We start from the raw sequence: 15,189 nt of genomic DNA, 5'->3' as shown, positions 1-15,189 counted from the left end.
CCCCATTCACAATACAGGCTCCAGGGCAGGGGTTTCCAAGAGCTCCTGCCCTGGCTTTATGCCAACCGTGGTGGGCCGGGGCCACTGGGGCTGCTCACCTTGCTGGAGATGGGCTTAACCACAATGTTCACGTCACAGGCGATCTTTCCCATGTTGGCGATCTTGAACCGAGCCTTGGCCTGATGGCCCACCAGGACATTGCAGAAGATGAACTTGTTCTCATCCTCCACAAACAGCCCCCCGCTCTCTATGGTCTGCAGGATGCTGTACAGGTTGGCGCTGCTACAGAGTTGGTGCTCCTCAAATATCAAGGTGGTGTTGTCGGTCACGAAAGCTGGGGGGTGGAGGGAAGACTGTGAGACAAAGCCTGAGCGCTCGATTCCTGCTCTCTGTAATTCCTAATTTGGAGGTTTAGATTCCAACAAAGGACAATCGTAGAGGGGAATTCACACAAGAGGGTGTGAGGGATGGGACAAATTCTGCCTCCTCTTCCTCTTTTGGACTGCTTTTGCTGGTCTCCAGACTCCAACCACCTTTCCCTTCCAATGGTAAGGAGGATAAGATCCGGGGCGAGCTGGGGAAGGAAGGAGGCATTTGGCCCACTTTGGTGCGAGGTTGCAGGGGACCTACAGCCAGAGCAAGAGGAGCTGCCTCCGTGCTTCATCTGAGATCTTTCTGGGCTAAAGTTGTAATGCACTCAGTCACTGACCGTTGTTCTCTGTGCATACGTTACAGGGAGTGGCCTGGCTATGAGCAAGATTCAGTGTTTCTGGGTTCTGTGCCATATCCCATTGCACCATGATTCCCAGGTAACACTATCTGAGAATCCCAGACCAAACTCAGGAAGACCAGGAGTTTAAAGCTGCACATCCTCTTCTAGGTGTGCATGCCCTGTAAGTCTATATGGAAAAAGATGGCTGAAGACACCAGAGGAAGATCTAAGGTCCCAAAGGAAGAAGCCCAGCCACGTCTATTAGGCATCTGCAAGGGAGGGGGTTGTTACAGAGGAAGGAAGGTCTTTTAAGGGGTGTTGTCCCATCTGAGTGCCCAGTACCTGGCTGACAGGCTTCGGCCAACAGGCTGTAAGGAATGCCGGCGGGCTGGTCTCTTGGGTCTCGGTCAGAGATATCAATCGCTATAAATTCCTCACATCTTCCCACAGGGTCAGCCACACAGTCAATGGTCACGACCTGCATTCCTCCGGAAGGGATGGAGCCAAACCCAGGGAACACGGTGAACATGCCGTGGGTGAAGCGAGCCTGCAGGAAGGGTGGGAGGGGCAGGAGGGGTAGAGGCAGAGTGGGTGGCAGAGTCTGAGCCCTTCCACCAGAGTCATGAGACGGTGTCAAGAGGAACTGGATGCGGGGGGCGGTTGGGGGGCTCTCCCCACAGGCTCTCTCTGGGTCCAGCTCTTCTCCTGGAGGCAGGGAGAGTCTGGGGGTTCTTCAGGGACAGGCTCTCTCGGCACTTCTTTCTATGCACATTCCTTCTGAACAGTCATGGTTAAGTGGGGGTCTAAGGGAGCAGACACATTCTACATAGTACAACACTTACCCAGATGGGAAACAGGGGTTAGGATTATGGACTTCTGAGTCAGATGCTCCTGGGTTTGAATCGCAGCCCTGCTGTGTATTAACTGTTTGACCTTGGACAAGTGACTTCTCTGAGTCTTAGTTTATCAGTAAAATGAAGCTAAAGACTTTACCCTGAGATCACCGGAGGCTTCAATGAAAGAATGTGTATGAAGCAATTAGCAAAGCATCTGGCACAGAATCTGTCCTCAAAACATGGGGTGTTATCATGCACTTCTCTGGTTCTTAGGAGCTTCCTTCCTTTCTTTTTTATTTGCCCTCAGGCTTATTGAGATATAATTGACATATAACATTGTATAAGTTTAAGGTGTATGACATGATGATTTGATACCTGTATATATTACAAAATGATTACTTCAATGACTTTTAATAGCTACCAGGAACAGCAGGATTTCATTCCTCCATCTTTCTGGAGCCCCTCCTTCCATACATACCTTAATTGTAGTGTTCACCATGTTGCTTGTCAATTGCTTATTTACCCTCTGCCTTTTATAAGTGTTTAAAATATGTCCTCTACATCCTTTTAGAACCATATCAGACAATGTTATAACTTTTTCTTTGCTAAACATAATTTAGAAAATTCAAGAGGAGAAGGAAAGTCTATTGAATTTACCCACATAATTGCTTGCCATGTTTTTTCTTCCTTCTTGATGCTCCATGATTCCTTCTTTTATTGTTTACTTTTTGTTTAGAGAACTTCCTTTAGCCATTCTTTTAGGAGAGATCTGCTGGTGACAAATTATTTTAGTTTTCCTTCATCTGACAATATTTTGATTTTCCATTCATTTCTGAGGGATATCTTTGCTGGATATAAGATTTCAGGTTCACAGTGATTTGCTTTCCACACTTGCAAAATGTTGTGCCATTTCCTTTTGGCCCCTATGGTTTTTGGTAAGAAATCTGCTGTCCTTTAAATAGTTTCCCCCCTATATGTAAGTATGTAAGGAGTCAGTCCTCCCTCATTGCTTTCAAGAATTTTTGTCTTTAGTTTTTAGAAATTTGACTATGATGTGTGTTGGTGTGGTTTGTCCTGTTTGAGATTTTCCCAGATTCTTGTATTTGTAGGTTTAAATATTTTGCCAAATGTGGGAAGCTTTTAGCCATTTTTCTCCTTGAGTAGCTTTTCAACCCTACCTATTTCTTTTCCTTTTCTTTTCTTTCCTTTTTATTTATTTATTTGTTTTTTTGGTGTCATCTTTATTTATTTGTGGATTTAAGTTATTAGTTATGTTTTAGGACAAACATGAATTTCCATTCTCTGAAAACAAAACAGCTTTGTAGAGGTTTATTCTGAATTATTTTACACAAAATAAAAATAAGGAAATATTTTTGTACATTCACATGATAGGACATTTCATAGGAATCAAAATTATATTTATGAAAGGTTTTAATGACTTCAAAAAATGCTTATGAGAAAGGTAGGTGAAAAAATAGTATAAAGTTATTAATATATTACCTCAGTTGTGCACATATGCCAAATATTATCAGTAACTAACTCAGGGTGATGGGATTAGGCATTGTTTATGCTTCTTTCTATCAATATTTTACTTTTCAACAAGAGTAAGAAAAGACTATTTTCCTTTTATAACACTAAAAAAACACTAAGTGAATAAAACAGATAATCAACAAGGACCCACTGCATAGCACAGGGAACTCCACTCAATACTCTCCAATAACCTACATGGGAAAAGAATCCAGAAAAGAACAGACACACGTGTATGTACAACCAAATCACCTTGCCGCACACCGAAACCAACACAACACTGCAAATCAACCATACTCCAGTATTAAACAAAACGAAACACTAAATGAGAGATTCACAAGGAAAAGCCTCCATCTATGGTTGCTTTCCATTTACCCAAAGAGATGAGATGGAGGAGGCAATGTACCAGGTTTATTCAGGCTGATCAGTCCCACCAAAGGGAAGAGAGGCAGCTTGCTCAACTCTCCCCAAATATGCCTTCCTAGTTTGGCTCCTAACCCTTCTCCAAAGAATCTCACCCCTTCTTTCTCTCCTTCCAATATCCCCCACCCTGACCCCACCACCACCACGAATTCCATCAGACTTTTCTCCAGGGTAGAATTAGCTAGTCCACCATTGCTCGATGAACAGTTATCATTTTTCTTCATTTGCATATGCTTTTAAAATAGCATATTATACATCCTCCGTATTATATACACATATATCCTACAAGGACATTATAATATCCTTAAACTAAGTGGAGACTTTGTAACAGAGTTTGGGCTGAATCCTCTGCTCCACTTGCTTGAATGCCAACTGTGTTCTTCCCTTACTTCACTGGTGAAGTAGTAGCCAGAATGTAAACAGCCATCCACGAGCACCTCCTCCTTACCCTACCTGTGTCTATACAGGGACTTTCTGACCTTATTCTCTCAAATGCACTAACGTAGTATATTTCTAATAACATAGCATACAAATTTTTACATTATTATAGCCCTACAAACACTGTAACCCAATAAAGGTTATTTCTTGAACTATTAAGCAACTAAGTAGTGTAATTACTAATACATCTCCCTCTTTAATACAGTACACTTTCTTTCTGGAGGTAAAGTGGAGAAGTAGAGCAGAGAGGAAGGAAGGAAGAAAAGAAGAAAGAGGAAGAGGAGGAACCATGGAGAGCGTCCCAAAGTTGTAACTACTTCGGGAAAGTAGCATAAAATAAAGCCTCTCCAAAGTGACATAAAAAATAGAATGCTTCTATTCTCTTTGTGTCACTCATCACCCAGTAGCCCTGGGAGGCCCTGAACTACAGGGTAGGAACTCCTGCTTGAAGCAAAATAAGAAAGAGGACTGCTACATCTTCTGATAAATTTTAATTAGTGCTGTTCATCATATATTTTTAGCTCTTTTTTTGAACACATGGTTATTACATTAAACCATGTGACTTCTTTAGTCAATGAATTGTAAGCGGAAGTAAAGGGTGTCACTTTCAAGAGGTAATTTTAAGAGACAATGTATAATTTATCACACTTTCCCTTTCTGTCTGCCATGGCAACCCAAAAGCCTGGGTCTGAGAGTAAGGGCAACCCAGCGCAGTGTCCTCCTTCTTCCCCCATAGACATTAGTGAGAAATATTGAATAGAATTTTGTTGTTTAAAGCTATTGATAACTTTTAGGGTTGCCTGTTACCATGACAATAACAGACCCCGACTAATACTAATACTGGTTTAAGTTAATAGCAAACGCTGGCTTGCTCTGTAGCCCTACCTATTTCTTACCTCTTTCTGGAACTCTGATGACAGGGTTGTTAGATTTTTTGTTATAGTTCCACAGGTCCCTGAGGGTCTGTTTCATTTTTTTCCCATTAGACTAAACAGACTTTCAGTAGACTCAAAACAGTCTATTTTCTCTTTTTCTTTAGATTGGGCATCCTAAGACACCTAAGATTGGACACCTCTTGTAAAGATGTCAACATCCTGATCCCTGGAACCTGTGAATATATTACCTTACATGGCAAAGGGACTTTGTTGATATGATTGAATTAAGAACCTTGAGATGGGGATAGTATCCTGTACTATCCTCGGTCCAATGTAATCACAAGAGTCCTTAGAAATGGAAGAAACAGACATAAGAGAGTTAGAGGAAGATGTGACTATGGAAGAGGCTGGAGTAATGTGATATGAGAAGGACCTGATCCACCATTGTTGGTTTTGAAGATGGAGGAAGGGAATCATGACCCAAGGAATGCAGGTATCCTCTAGAACATTGGAAAGGGAAGAAAGTGGATTCTCTCCTAAAGTCTCTAGAAAAGAATGCAGGTATCTTGCCAATACCTTGACTTTAACCCAGTGAGACCTGTGTCAGACTTCTGACCTACAGAACAATTTAAACAAGAGAAACAATTTGTATTGCTTTAAGCCACTAAGTTTGAGGTAATTTGTTATGGGAGCAATAGGAAACAGACACAGGAATTTTTATTTTTCTGGCTTCAAGTTCACTGAGTCTTTCTTTTGTTTCCTCCATTCTGTTGTTGAATCCATCCATTGAGTTTTAAATTTTGGTGATTCATTTTTTTCAATTCCAAAATTTCCATTTGGTTCTTCTTTATATTTTCTCTTTCTTGGCTGAGACTTACTATATTTTTATTTCTTCCAAGCATATTTGTAATGGCTTTTTGAAGCATTATGTTGGTTGCTTTAACATCTTTGTCAGATAATTCTAACATCTTGGTCATCTTGGTGTCGGCATCTATTGCTTATCTATTTTCACTTAGTTTGAGATCTTCCAGGTTCTTGGTATGCTGAGTGATTTTCAGTTGAAACCTGGACATTTTGGGTATTATATTATGAGACTCTGGATCTTATTTAACTTCTGTTTGAGCCGGCTTTCTCTGACACCACTCTGGCAGGGGAGGGGGTGAACACTGCCTTGTTACTGCCAGGTGGGGATAGTAGTCCAGATTCTCCACTCGGACTTCTTAGGGTGGGAGTTCCAGTTCCCCACTAGTTTTTGACTAATATTTCCCTTGTGGGGAGGGGTAAGAGTGTCTCATTACTGTTCTGCTGATTCCATGGGGTAGGAGGTCCCCTGGGGGGATGAGAAGGATGTCTCATTACCACCGGGTTGGAGTGGAAGTCAAGGCTCCCCATGTGGTGTTGCCATTGACAATGGTGGAGGTGATGGTGGGTAATGAATGTCTGGCTCCCTACTGAGTGTTCTTGGACATCACTTTGGCAGGGGGTCAGGGCACCTCATTATAGCCTGGATTGAGTGAGAAGTCTAGGCTCCCCACTGGCCTTTGCTTGATATATGTGGGGTAGGACCACAGATTTCTCTGTCATGTTTGACTGTAATATTACCGTTCTTATCTGAAAGTTTTCTGTCTTGCTAGGCTACCTTTTCCCGGTGCTTTGGCTAGTGGGAGAAGGCTTTTGTTGGGGCCTTTTTTGGTCCGTGCTTGTTGATGTTTCTGGATTGCTGGCTCCCTCAGCACCCGATCTAGGATATACGAAGCAAAAAGAAATCTCAGGGAACTCATCACTGTGATGTCTATTGGGTCCCAAGGATCCTAGCTGGTGTGATTTTTTTCTCTCCATTTTTCAGTCTTCTATGTTTGTTTTATACATAATGTCCAGGTTTTTAGTTGTACTTAGCTGGAAGACTAGGGAAAAAGATGTCTACTTCATCTTACCAGATGTAAAAGTCTTCAAATCTCCTTTTATTTAAGCCAATCTGAATGGGCTTCTATTTCATATCAACAAATGATTCTTGATTGAAATACTTATGAAGAGTAGAAACTAATTTCAAAGGAATGAGGAGCCAATGAAGGTTTTAAAGCAAAAGAGGATATCCAAATTAAAAGCCATAACTCCTTATTTCAAGATGAAAGTGATATTTCATTATAACTATTTAATATTCCTGCCATAGTAGGAATATTCAAAATTCAAATCCTGCTATCCTAGGGAGGTATTTGTTGCTAGAACTAGTCGGCAGGTTTCTGTTGCTAGAACACAGGGGTTTCTGTGAAAAAGGAAAAGGGTGCTCACCTGGTTTGTGACATTTACTTCTTTCTGAACAGAGTCAGAGAACTTGGTTGCCTTAGAAGGTCCAGTCTTGTAGAAGCTCTCGCTTTCCTGGGATCTTGCATGTCTAACATGGCTGACGCTGATTAAAGAAGCAAGAGTATACCCTCAGGTTGGGATGGTCATTAAATACCACCTGCCTGTCTGCTTGCAAGGTCCCTTCTCCTTGGAATGAGGAAAGGGCCTTCCCTTGCCCAAGAGGGCATTGGGGAGCAGAGTCAGCTTATTCATTATCAGCCAAACTCATTTAACAGTTGTGAAAAAAGTATGCAGAAATTATACTTATTAAATATGATTCATAAGGACATTAAAGACTACTGCAAGTAAATAATAGTTTTAAATGTTTACTTGAGTTCACTGGAAAGTTGTGTGTGGAAATTATTTGTAGACCTCAAATCTTTTATCACTTAAAAAGCGCAATGGCAAATAGATTAAATTCTGTCCCTCTTCTTCACATTTAGAGTCACGGTGTTTTTAAGACTTAGTGTAAACAATAGCACAAACACAGGTTTTGGTAGGTGTTCACTTCACTCGAAACTAGTTTACCCAATAATTGGTTTTTTAGAGGCCAGTTCACCTAAAATATTCAAATGTATTTAAGGTACAATTTTAAACTTTTGAGAGTTTTATATATTTGAGCATTCACTTGCTGAATGACCAGAACAACTGGAGTTTGAGTGCTTTGCATGAATTTGTGTATGCTAAGATGAAAAATAAATTAAAATTAAAACCAGTTTAAGCAAAACAAAATTATAATATCTATAAATAAACATTATTAAATTATAAAATAAGTAATAAAAAATTAGGTTGAAATTAGATTTGGAAGAAAGAGACTTTAGACAGTTTAATTAAAAATGTCTTAATATGTTCAAACTTTGCCAAAATGGAAGAGGAGATCGACAAAAATATAAAACAATTACAAACAATGTAAAGCTGTATGTCTGATTTAAAACAAGTAATTAGAAAGTCAATCTTAAATTACTAATTATTTAGAAAGTCAATTCATTTGAAAGTCAAGACAAAGTACCTGGGAACTGGCAAAAACCATCCCTAATTTGTCAAAAAAGAATATGACAAATAAAAGCCAAAAGCACTCAGAAAGGTAAATTGTTTTGATTAATTGATTGACAGCCACCTTTTGAAGAATACAGAGTTTTACTGTTGGAACAATTATTAAGTTAGCTGTTGTGATAAAGTGTCTTCATGGGGAGAAGGTAAAAGCAGTCCCAGGAAAGAAGGCCTCACCAGGCTTTCTCTAGTCCAAATTTCCAGGGTACCCTTTGCCATCCCCCATCATGAAGCACAGCTATGATTTCTTTTGATTTAGCTTGCTGTTATAAATCCTACAGAATGACAGATAGGACAATGACTTACTGGTAAGTAATGTAGCACACTAGGAGTACCAGGACAACAGACACAGTCCCATGCAGAAGATTTTACATTTGTTCAATTAAAATGTATCATATATTGGACAGCAGTTAGAAAGCATGGGAAGTTTGGAGTCAGACATGTGGGTTCAGAACTGAGATCCACTGATGCTTTCTTCCGTAATCTCGGATGAGTCACTTCTAAACCTTAGTAACCTTACCCACAAAAGGGGATTGGGGGTGAATTTAGATAAACTATATGAAAGCTCATTGTAAAATATAAAGCACTAATTAACCAGGGAACGGTGTGAGTTAAGAAAATACTTGTCTTACACTTTCTTTTGATGAAGGGAGCTCTCCCTTGTCAGCCTATAAAGGGTGTATTTGAAGTCGACTACACCTTGATTTTCTATGGTGAAGGAGGAGCTTTTACGCGTGCCACAGATCAAAGCCCCGAAGTTGATGATGGAGGAGGGGCTGATGTTGTACTTGGAGAACACGGCATTCACAGAAAACTTAATTGGGATGCTGGCAATGATTTCACCTCCTTCTGAGATATTGGGCTCAATAATCTAGAAAGGGAAAAAGGATTGGGAAGATGTCAGCCACCAGCATAACTCCGGAATTTCCATGACTGCCCAGTTCATTCCGTATTTTCTTCATTGACATGAAGCCAAGTTCTCTATATCGTTCTCTTTATATTACTGCATCATCAATACGAGTAAATGCTAACATAAAACTTACCGTGTACCAGCCATGGGTCAACATGCACCACGTGTGCCTCCCGTTTTCACTTCCCTTCTCTTCTTTTGCACTTGAAACTCAGTTTCCCTGTCTCTGGTCTGGTCTCTTCCGAAGACCAGGGGCCACATTTCTGCTCTGGGGTTGTCAATTTCTGATGACTCTGCATACCTCCCACCCGACCTACCCGTGCCTGTAGTTCCCTAAGCCCTGGTGTATCCTCTCTGGTTGCCACCAGGCCAGCACTCCCTCTCCCCTCCTGGAGCACGGGTTAGACTGCGTACGCTTCCTTTCGGCGTGAGTCCCACGAGCCTGCCACCGTGTGAGTCCTCCCTTTGAGCTCGCTTACCTGACAGCGCAGAACTGGCTGGTGCTCGATCTTCACTTCCTTTTTTGCACGGAAGAGCACCTGGACATTTGTGGGTTTTTCCGTTGTGGTCAGTGAGCCCTTCTTGGGTTGGACTGAGATCATGGAACTTATATTGGTTGCTGAAATCCCTAAGGAGTCCACAGAAAAGCTGAGAGACAAGAATAAAAAGTCAGTTTTAGTCATTATCTCGGGAACCCAAGACACTAGAGATGAGACTCTAGACTGCTAAGTGCCTGCCATGTCCCCAGCCCTGTTTAACCACTATGCGTAGCAGTGTTCACTGTGCTTTGTACTCTGTGACCACCCCTCCTTAGCCAGGATTGCCCAGGCCAAGCACTGGTGCTTGAGGCAAAGACAGCCATCTCTAGCCTGCAGTCAAGAGGGGTCCTTGCAGGAGAGCTGTGTCTAATAGGAACACGTGATGCTGGATAAGGACCAACTAAATCAATTCATTTCTCTCCCTCCCTGTCTCTCTGTCTCCCTCTCTCTCTTTGTCCCCCTTCCTTCCTCCCTCCCCGCTCTGAGACTGAATGCAGCACACACAGAGGGCACAGTGACGCAGAAGCCAGAGGACCTAAGGAAGGAGAGAGAGGGCGGGGGCAGAAGTCACGCAACAGAGGTGTTCAGAAGTGAGGCCACGGCCCAATGCAGGTGAGGTGAGGGGTCACAGAGAAAAGCTGACTCACGAGATGCCAGGGGGACTGGGGCTGGAGCAAGAAACTGAAGCTGAGGCGAGACACCCGGAGTTGCCGTGGGGACCCACATGTTATCCCCAGTGGGGTCCAGGAGACCTGGCCCTTCGTTGCTGTGTGCATGGTGCCTGTGCTTCCTCACTCCCTTGCACATCCCTTCAGTGAACCCTGATCACTTACTCCAACCCGAGGGTGACTCTGTTCCATGAAGCCTAAAAGAGCAGAGCTAACGCCCTGTCACAATCTAAAACAAAACTCACAACGGGCAGGATTCCATTCAGCACTAATTCCAAAGTGACTGTGGCTTTCTTCTAGGTTTGTTTAGCTTTTACTTATATTTATTTATTTCAATTTAGGGTTCTAAGGAACGGTAGTATTGAGGTGGGACTGCTCTAATTTCGGCAATTTTTGAACTAAAGCGAAATTATCATGAATACAGTGAATGCCTCCAAGTCTGCCAGGGGGAAGTCCCTTCATCACCTCTGAATTCTTCTGGGGGAAGGATGACCTTCCATAAAATCGACTGGTCATAGGTGCCGGCACTGCCTGGGGGACCTCCTCCCTCCCTGCACCCAGTGTCACTCTTTCCTCTCTGAGGAATCTCCCTTATTTAGTGTTTCATTTTTAATCTCAAGGACGAGCACAAGCTGGAGCTCTATTCCACCAGGCCGCCACTTGGAGTCTATAATACAGTAGTTCTTAAAATTAAAAAAGAAAACTGGAAAATCCCTAGGTCTTGACATGAAATCCTATGTAGACCACCAACTTATGAAACAGAGAGGAGCTGAAAGGAGGGCAGGATGGCTTAAGGCCAGGGCCGTCATCCCCGGTCTCTCACTCCACCCCTAAGACCATCCCTCACCCCAGTATCTCCTCCTCCCAACCTCCCCCTGAGGCTCTCCCCCCACCCCCAGACCCCTGTGGCTCCAGACTGTAGAGCAGTTGGGATTCTATTCATCTGAAGCCAAGAGAAGCTAACAGCAGAGATGGTTCTTATGATTTCCCTGATCGGCTTTTTAAAAAAATCTCTCAGGCAACACACTTCTTGCCACGAGTGGATGTGGATGACCACATGCTGGATGATTTTTAGGTTACCTGAACATGACCTCGTATTTCCCACGGTTCTTCAGTTGCAGGGGCTGCTTCACCTCCTCCATGACCCTCACAATCCCAAAATCGAGGCCTCCTTCAGCTCCTGCAGAAGCCAGGGGCCGGGGTGGGGAGGGGTGGGATGAGTGGGCATGGGAGTGAGAAGCAGGGGAGCTTCCGGTTGAAGTTCACACGGAAAATCCATGGCGACAATTTCATATAATCTGTTTTCTGAAAACACTGTGCCTAGAAAAGCCTCTTGTAATTGAGCCTTAGTAAACAAACAACAGACACTGCTCTTGCACCCAGTTCAATGGGGTGGTTCCCTCTGGCTTCTATCCTAGGACCACTGTTCTTCTTTTCATGTCTCTCATTAGCTAAAACTCCCAGTGTTGAAAAAGATTTTTGAATCATGTGTATAATATTCAGAATTGGGATATAACGTATATATCTGTATTGTTATACTTTGCATTACATCATAAACATTTCCCCAAACAATTAAAAACTCCCCATAAGTGTGATTTTAATGGCTATATAATATACCATAATACAGCTGTTTCATAATTTACAATATTATTCCTACAATAATAATATTCCATTATAGATAGACATTTAGGGTATTCCTAATCTTCCATTATTATAAATAATGCTGCAGTAAGTGTTTTTGTACATAAGACTAATGACACCTAGGCAAATATGTAGCTTTAACATTCTACAAGTCTTGCCGAGTAGGAAACCTACCGGAGGAAGGAGGGCCCTAACCTGGGTGTTGGTGCAGTGTGGTAGGCAGAATAATGCCCTGCACCACCCCCTCTCCCGCCCCTGCAAGATGTCCACGTCCTAGTCCCTGGAACCTGTAAATATGCTAGCCTACATGGAGAAGGAGAATTATGGTATTAGATGGAATTAAGATTGCTAATCATGTGACTTTAAAATAATGGAGATTATATTGGATTCTCTGGGTGGGCCCCAAGTAATCACAAAGGTCCTTAAAAGTAGAAGAGGGAGAACCAGAGAGATGGCAGCGTGAGAAGGACCTGACCCAACATTGCTGGCTCTGAAGATGGAGGAAGGGGACCATGAGCTGAGGGACGTGTGTGGCTTCCAGAAGGTGGAGAAGGCAAGGAAATGGGTTCGCCCCCAGAGGCTCCAGAAGGGGACGCAGCCCTGCCAACACTTTGCTTTTAGCCCAGTGAGATCCATTTTGGACTACTGACCTAAAGAACTGTAAGATAATAAATACGTATTGTTTTAAGCCATAAAGTTTGTGGTAATTTGTTAGGGCAGTGATAGAAAAGCAACACAGGCAGGCAGATAAGAGCTCACTCTCAGGTGACTGTTCAGAAGAGAGCTCTGCAAATTTTATATTTTGACCACGCCTTGTTGTCTCCCGTTGGAGAAATTAAGATTCATAGTAACACTGCTAACATCACTTGAACTTGCGTGATTACTATTTACCTAAATTCCACCTCTCTCCCCAACAACCACTGATCTTTCTCTACACAAGAAGCATACTGCCTAAAAGATGTGACCTCTAAATACCCTTTCCTTGAAGGGGTCAACAGACCTTTGGGGAAGGTGATGTCCAAGGCAACGTCGTAGGACTCAGCAAAGATCAGGATGTTTTCAAACTGAACGACACCAATGAGGTTGTCTGCGTCTAAAACCTGTCGGGGTAAGAGAAATTCTTTTGTAAAAGCAAGACCCACAAGGTGCTTGGAGCCTGAACTATGGAACACGCAGGAGGGATCATGAAGAAGGGGCTATGGAAAGGAACATTTTTGAAATGTGTTTAGCTTTTGTTTTCACTGAGCATTTGGTAGGATGAGTGTTCTTCCTAACACCCTTTGGGGAAGGTTGGTGTAGACAATCAATAAAAAGATGGGGAAATGGGACTGCATTTTCCATCCTGTCCACTTACTGGGTTTCAATTATTTGCATGATTGTCACTACCTTACTGAAGTTTGGGTTGTGAGTATACATTGCAGGAAAGTGTTCTTTGAACTTTCAAGTCAAATAAACCTGGAGAGCATTTTTCTGACAGTTGAAATGAAAAACTTTTATATTCTAAATTATCCTTGCTTTACTAGTTTTATAAATCTGAACCATTCTGTTCTTTGTCTCTGATTCAACCTATGAGTCAGATTTTTCATATAAAATAAGTGCTAGATTTTTCATATAAAATAAGCGTTTAATGTTTCTCTTTTGGAAATTTCAGATTTTAAAAAAATGAACATCATTACTATTGGAAATGTTAAAAAAAAAAAAAAAAAAAGCAAGACTCCTAGCCTCCAGTGTCTCCCTGTCCCTTCTGCTGTCATCCCTGGTGGTAGTACCTCCCTCACTCTCCTGAAGAACATCTGAACTGGTATCAGCTGTCAGCTGGATCCAACTGTTGACTCTTGAGACTAATGATGGGCAATAAAGGGTCTGTGTGTCAAGGGGAAGAGCCACTGGACAGTGGGTGTGGCCCTCCTGCATCCACCTGGACACCACCTGCCTCTCTGCTGAAGCCTCAATTTGAAAAACTAAGTTACCAGCTCCCCATTGCTTGTGTTTTAGGCGCCAACGGGGAAATCTGTAGCTGTCACCAAACAAGTTTTAATGCAGAGTTTCCATCTTATCTTTTTTTTTTTTTTTTTTTAATATTTTATTTATTTATTTATTTATTTATGGCTGCGTTGGGTCTTCGCCTCTGTGCGAGGGCCCTCTCCAGCTGCAGCAAGCGGGGGCCACTCCTCATCGCAGTGCGCGGGCCTCTCACTATCGCGGCCTCTCTTGTTGCGGAGCACAGGCTCCAGACGCGCAGGCTCAGCAACCGCGGCTCACGGGCCCAGTCGCTCCGCGGCACGCGGGATCCTCCCAGACCAGGGCTCGAACCCGCGTCCCCTGCATTGGCAGGCAGAGTCCCAACCACTGCGCCACCAGGGAAGCCCCCATCTTATCTTTTATCAAGCATTTTGCCAGGGTTTCACAGAGCAAATTCGACTGCTTAAGTTTACCTTCTTTCTTTTGATGCTCAAATTCTGACAGAGATGACAAGAAGGGCTGGCAGCAGGAGGGAAAAATAAGACAAAGAACTTGGTTTATCAGATCCAGAATTTATATAGTTCTTTTCTACTGATAGATACCAAGTACCCAGAGCATTCTATTTCCTTTGCTTCCCTGCTTGGGAGTGGGGGGCAATTAAATTTTGTAATTGAGGAAAATAAGAAGGAAAATTTAAGAGGTGCAAAAATCAATTAGAGTTCACCAGAGCGCTTTTCAAAGGGACCAGAAAGCAAGGCATTTCCTCGTGTAGATGTTGAAGGAATGTAACCTGGGGAAGGGAAGTCTTAGACCACTTTGGGGGCCTGAGGGGAGATCCACTATGTCTGCTTTGGTTGGAACATATAGGAATGTGATGTCAGTTGTTAAATTACAGAAATGTTTCCATACCAGTTGATAAACAGCTGTCATGATGACTTCTCCAAGTGTCCCCTTGATGCTTGCCTCCTGCACCCTCACGCTTCACCATGGGAAGCCCTGGGCTCGCCATGATCCATTAACTAAAGGATGAAGTTGGCACAGCTGGGACCCTACACCTGCTGTGTGGCCTGGATTCACTGTGCAGAGATCCCTGTCTGTGTAGAGACTGGTGTTAAAAATGCTGACTGTCACCTCTGGGATTCATATACATTTGTGGATTGAACGAATCTGTCAATATCTGTTTTCAGCTATCTGAAGGGCTGTCAGGGGTAGGTGCTAAGACAGATTAATTAGATCCACTGACTGGCCCCAAAAAGTAGAAACAG

General features: G+C 42.8%; 1 protein-coding gene across 1 annotated transcript in view; it reads right to left on the bottom strand.

Moving 5' to 3' along the window:
* The window catches only part of HYDIN (HYDIN axonemal central pair apparatus protein), a 432,518-nt gene that overhangs the window by 53,086 nt on the left and 364,243 nt on the right, over positions 1-15,189 (bottom strand). Inside the window, 7 exon segments of the mRNA XM_036834209.1 lie at positions 99-334; positions 1,055-1,259; positions 7,101-7,218; positions 8,837-9,075; positions 9,594-9,762; positions 11,402-11,501; positions 12,963-13,062. Of these exon segments, the coding sequence (XP_036690104.1) occupies positions 99-334; positions 1,055-1,259; positions 7,101-7,218; positions 8,837-9,075; positions 9,594-9,762; positions 11,402-11,501; positions 12,963-13,062 (1,167 nt within the window).

This window comes from Balaenoptera musculus, chromosome 19, assembly GCF_009873245.2.
Source record: "Balaenoptera musculus isolate JJ_BM4_2016_0621 chromosome 19, mBalMus1.pri.v3, whole genome shotgun sequence".
NCBI classification, from domain to species: domain Eukaryota; kingdom Metazoa; phylum Chordata; class Mammalia; order Artiodactyla; family Balaenopteridae; genus Balaenoptera; species Balaenoptera musculus.
The sequence above is the reverse complement of the archived record's forward strand: the minus strand, read 5'-3'. Positions and strand labels throughout refer to the sequence as shown.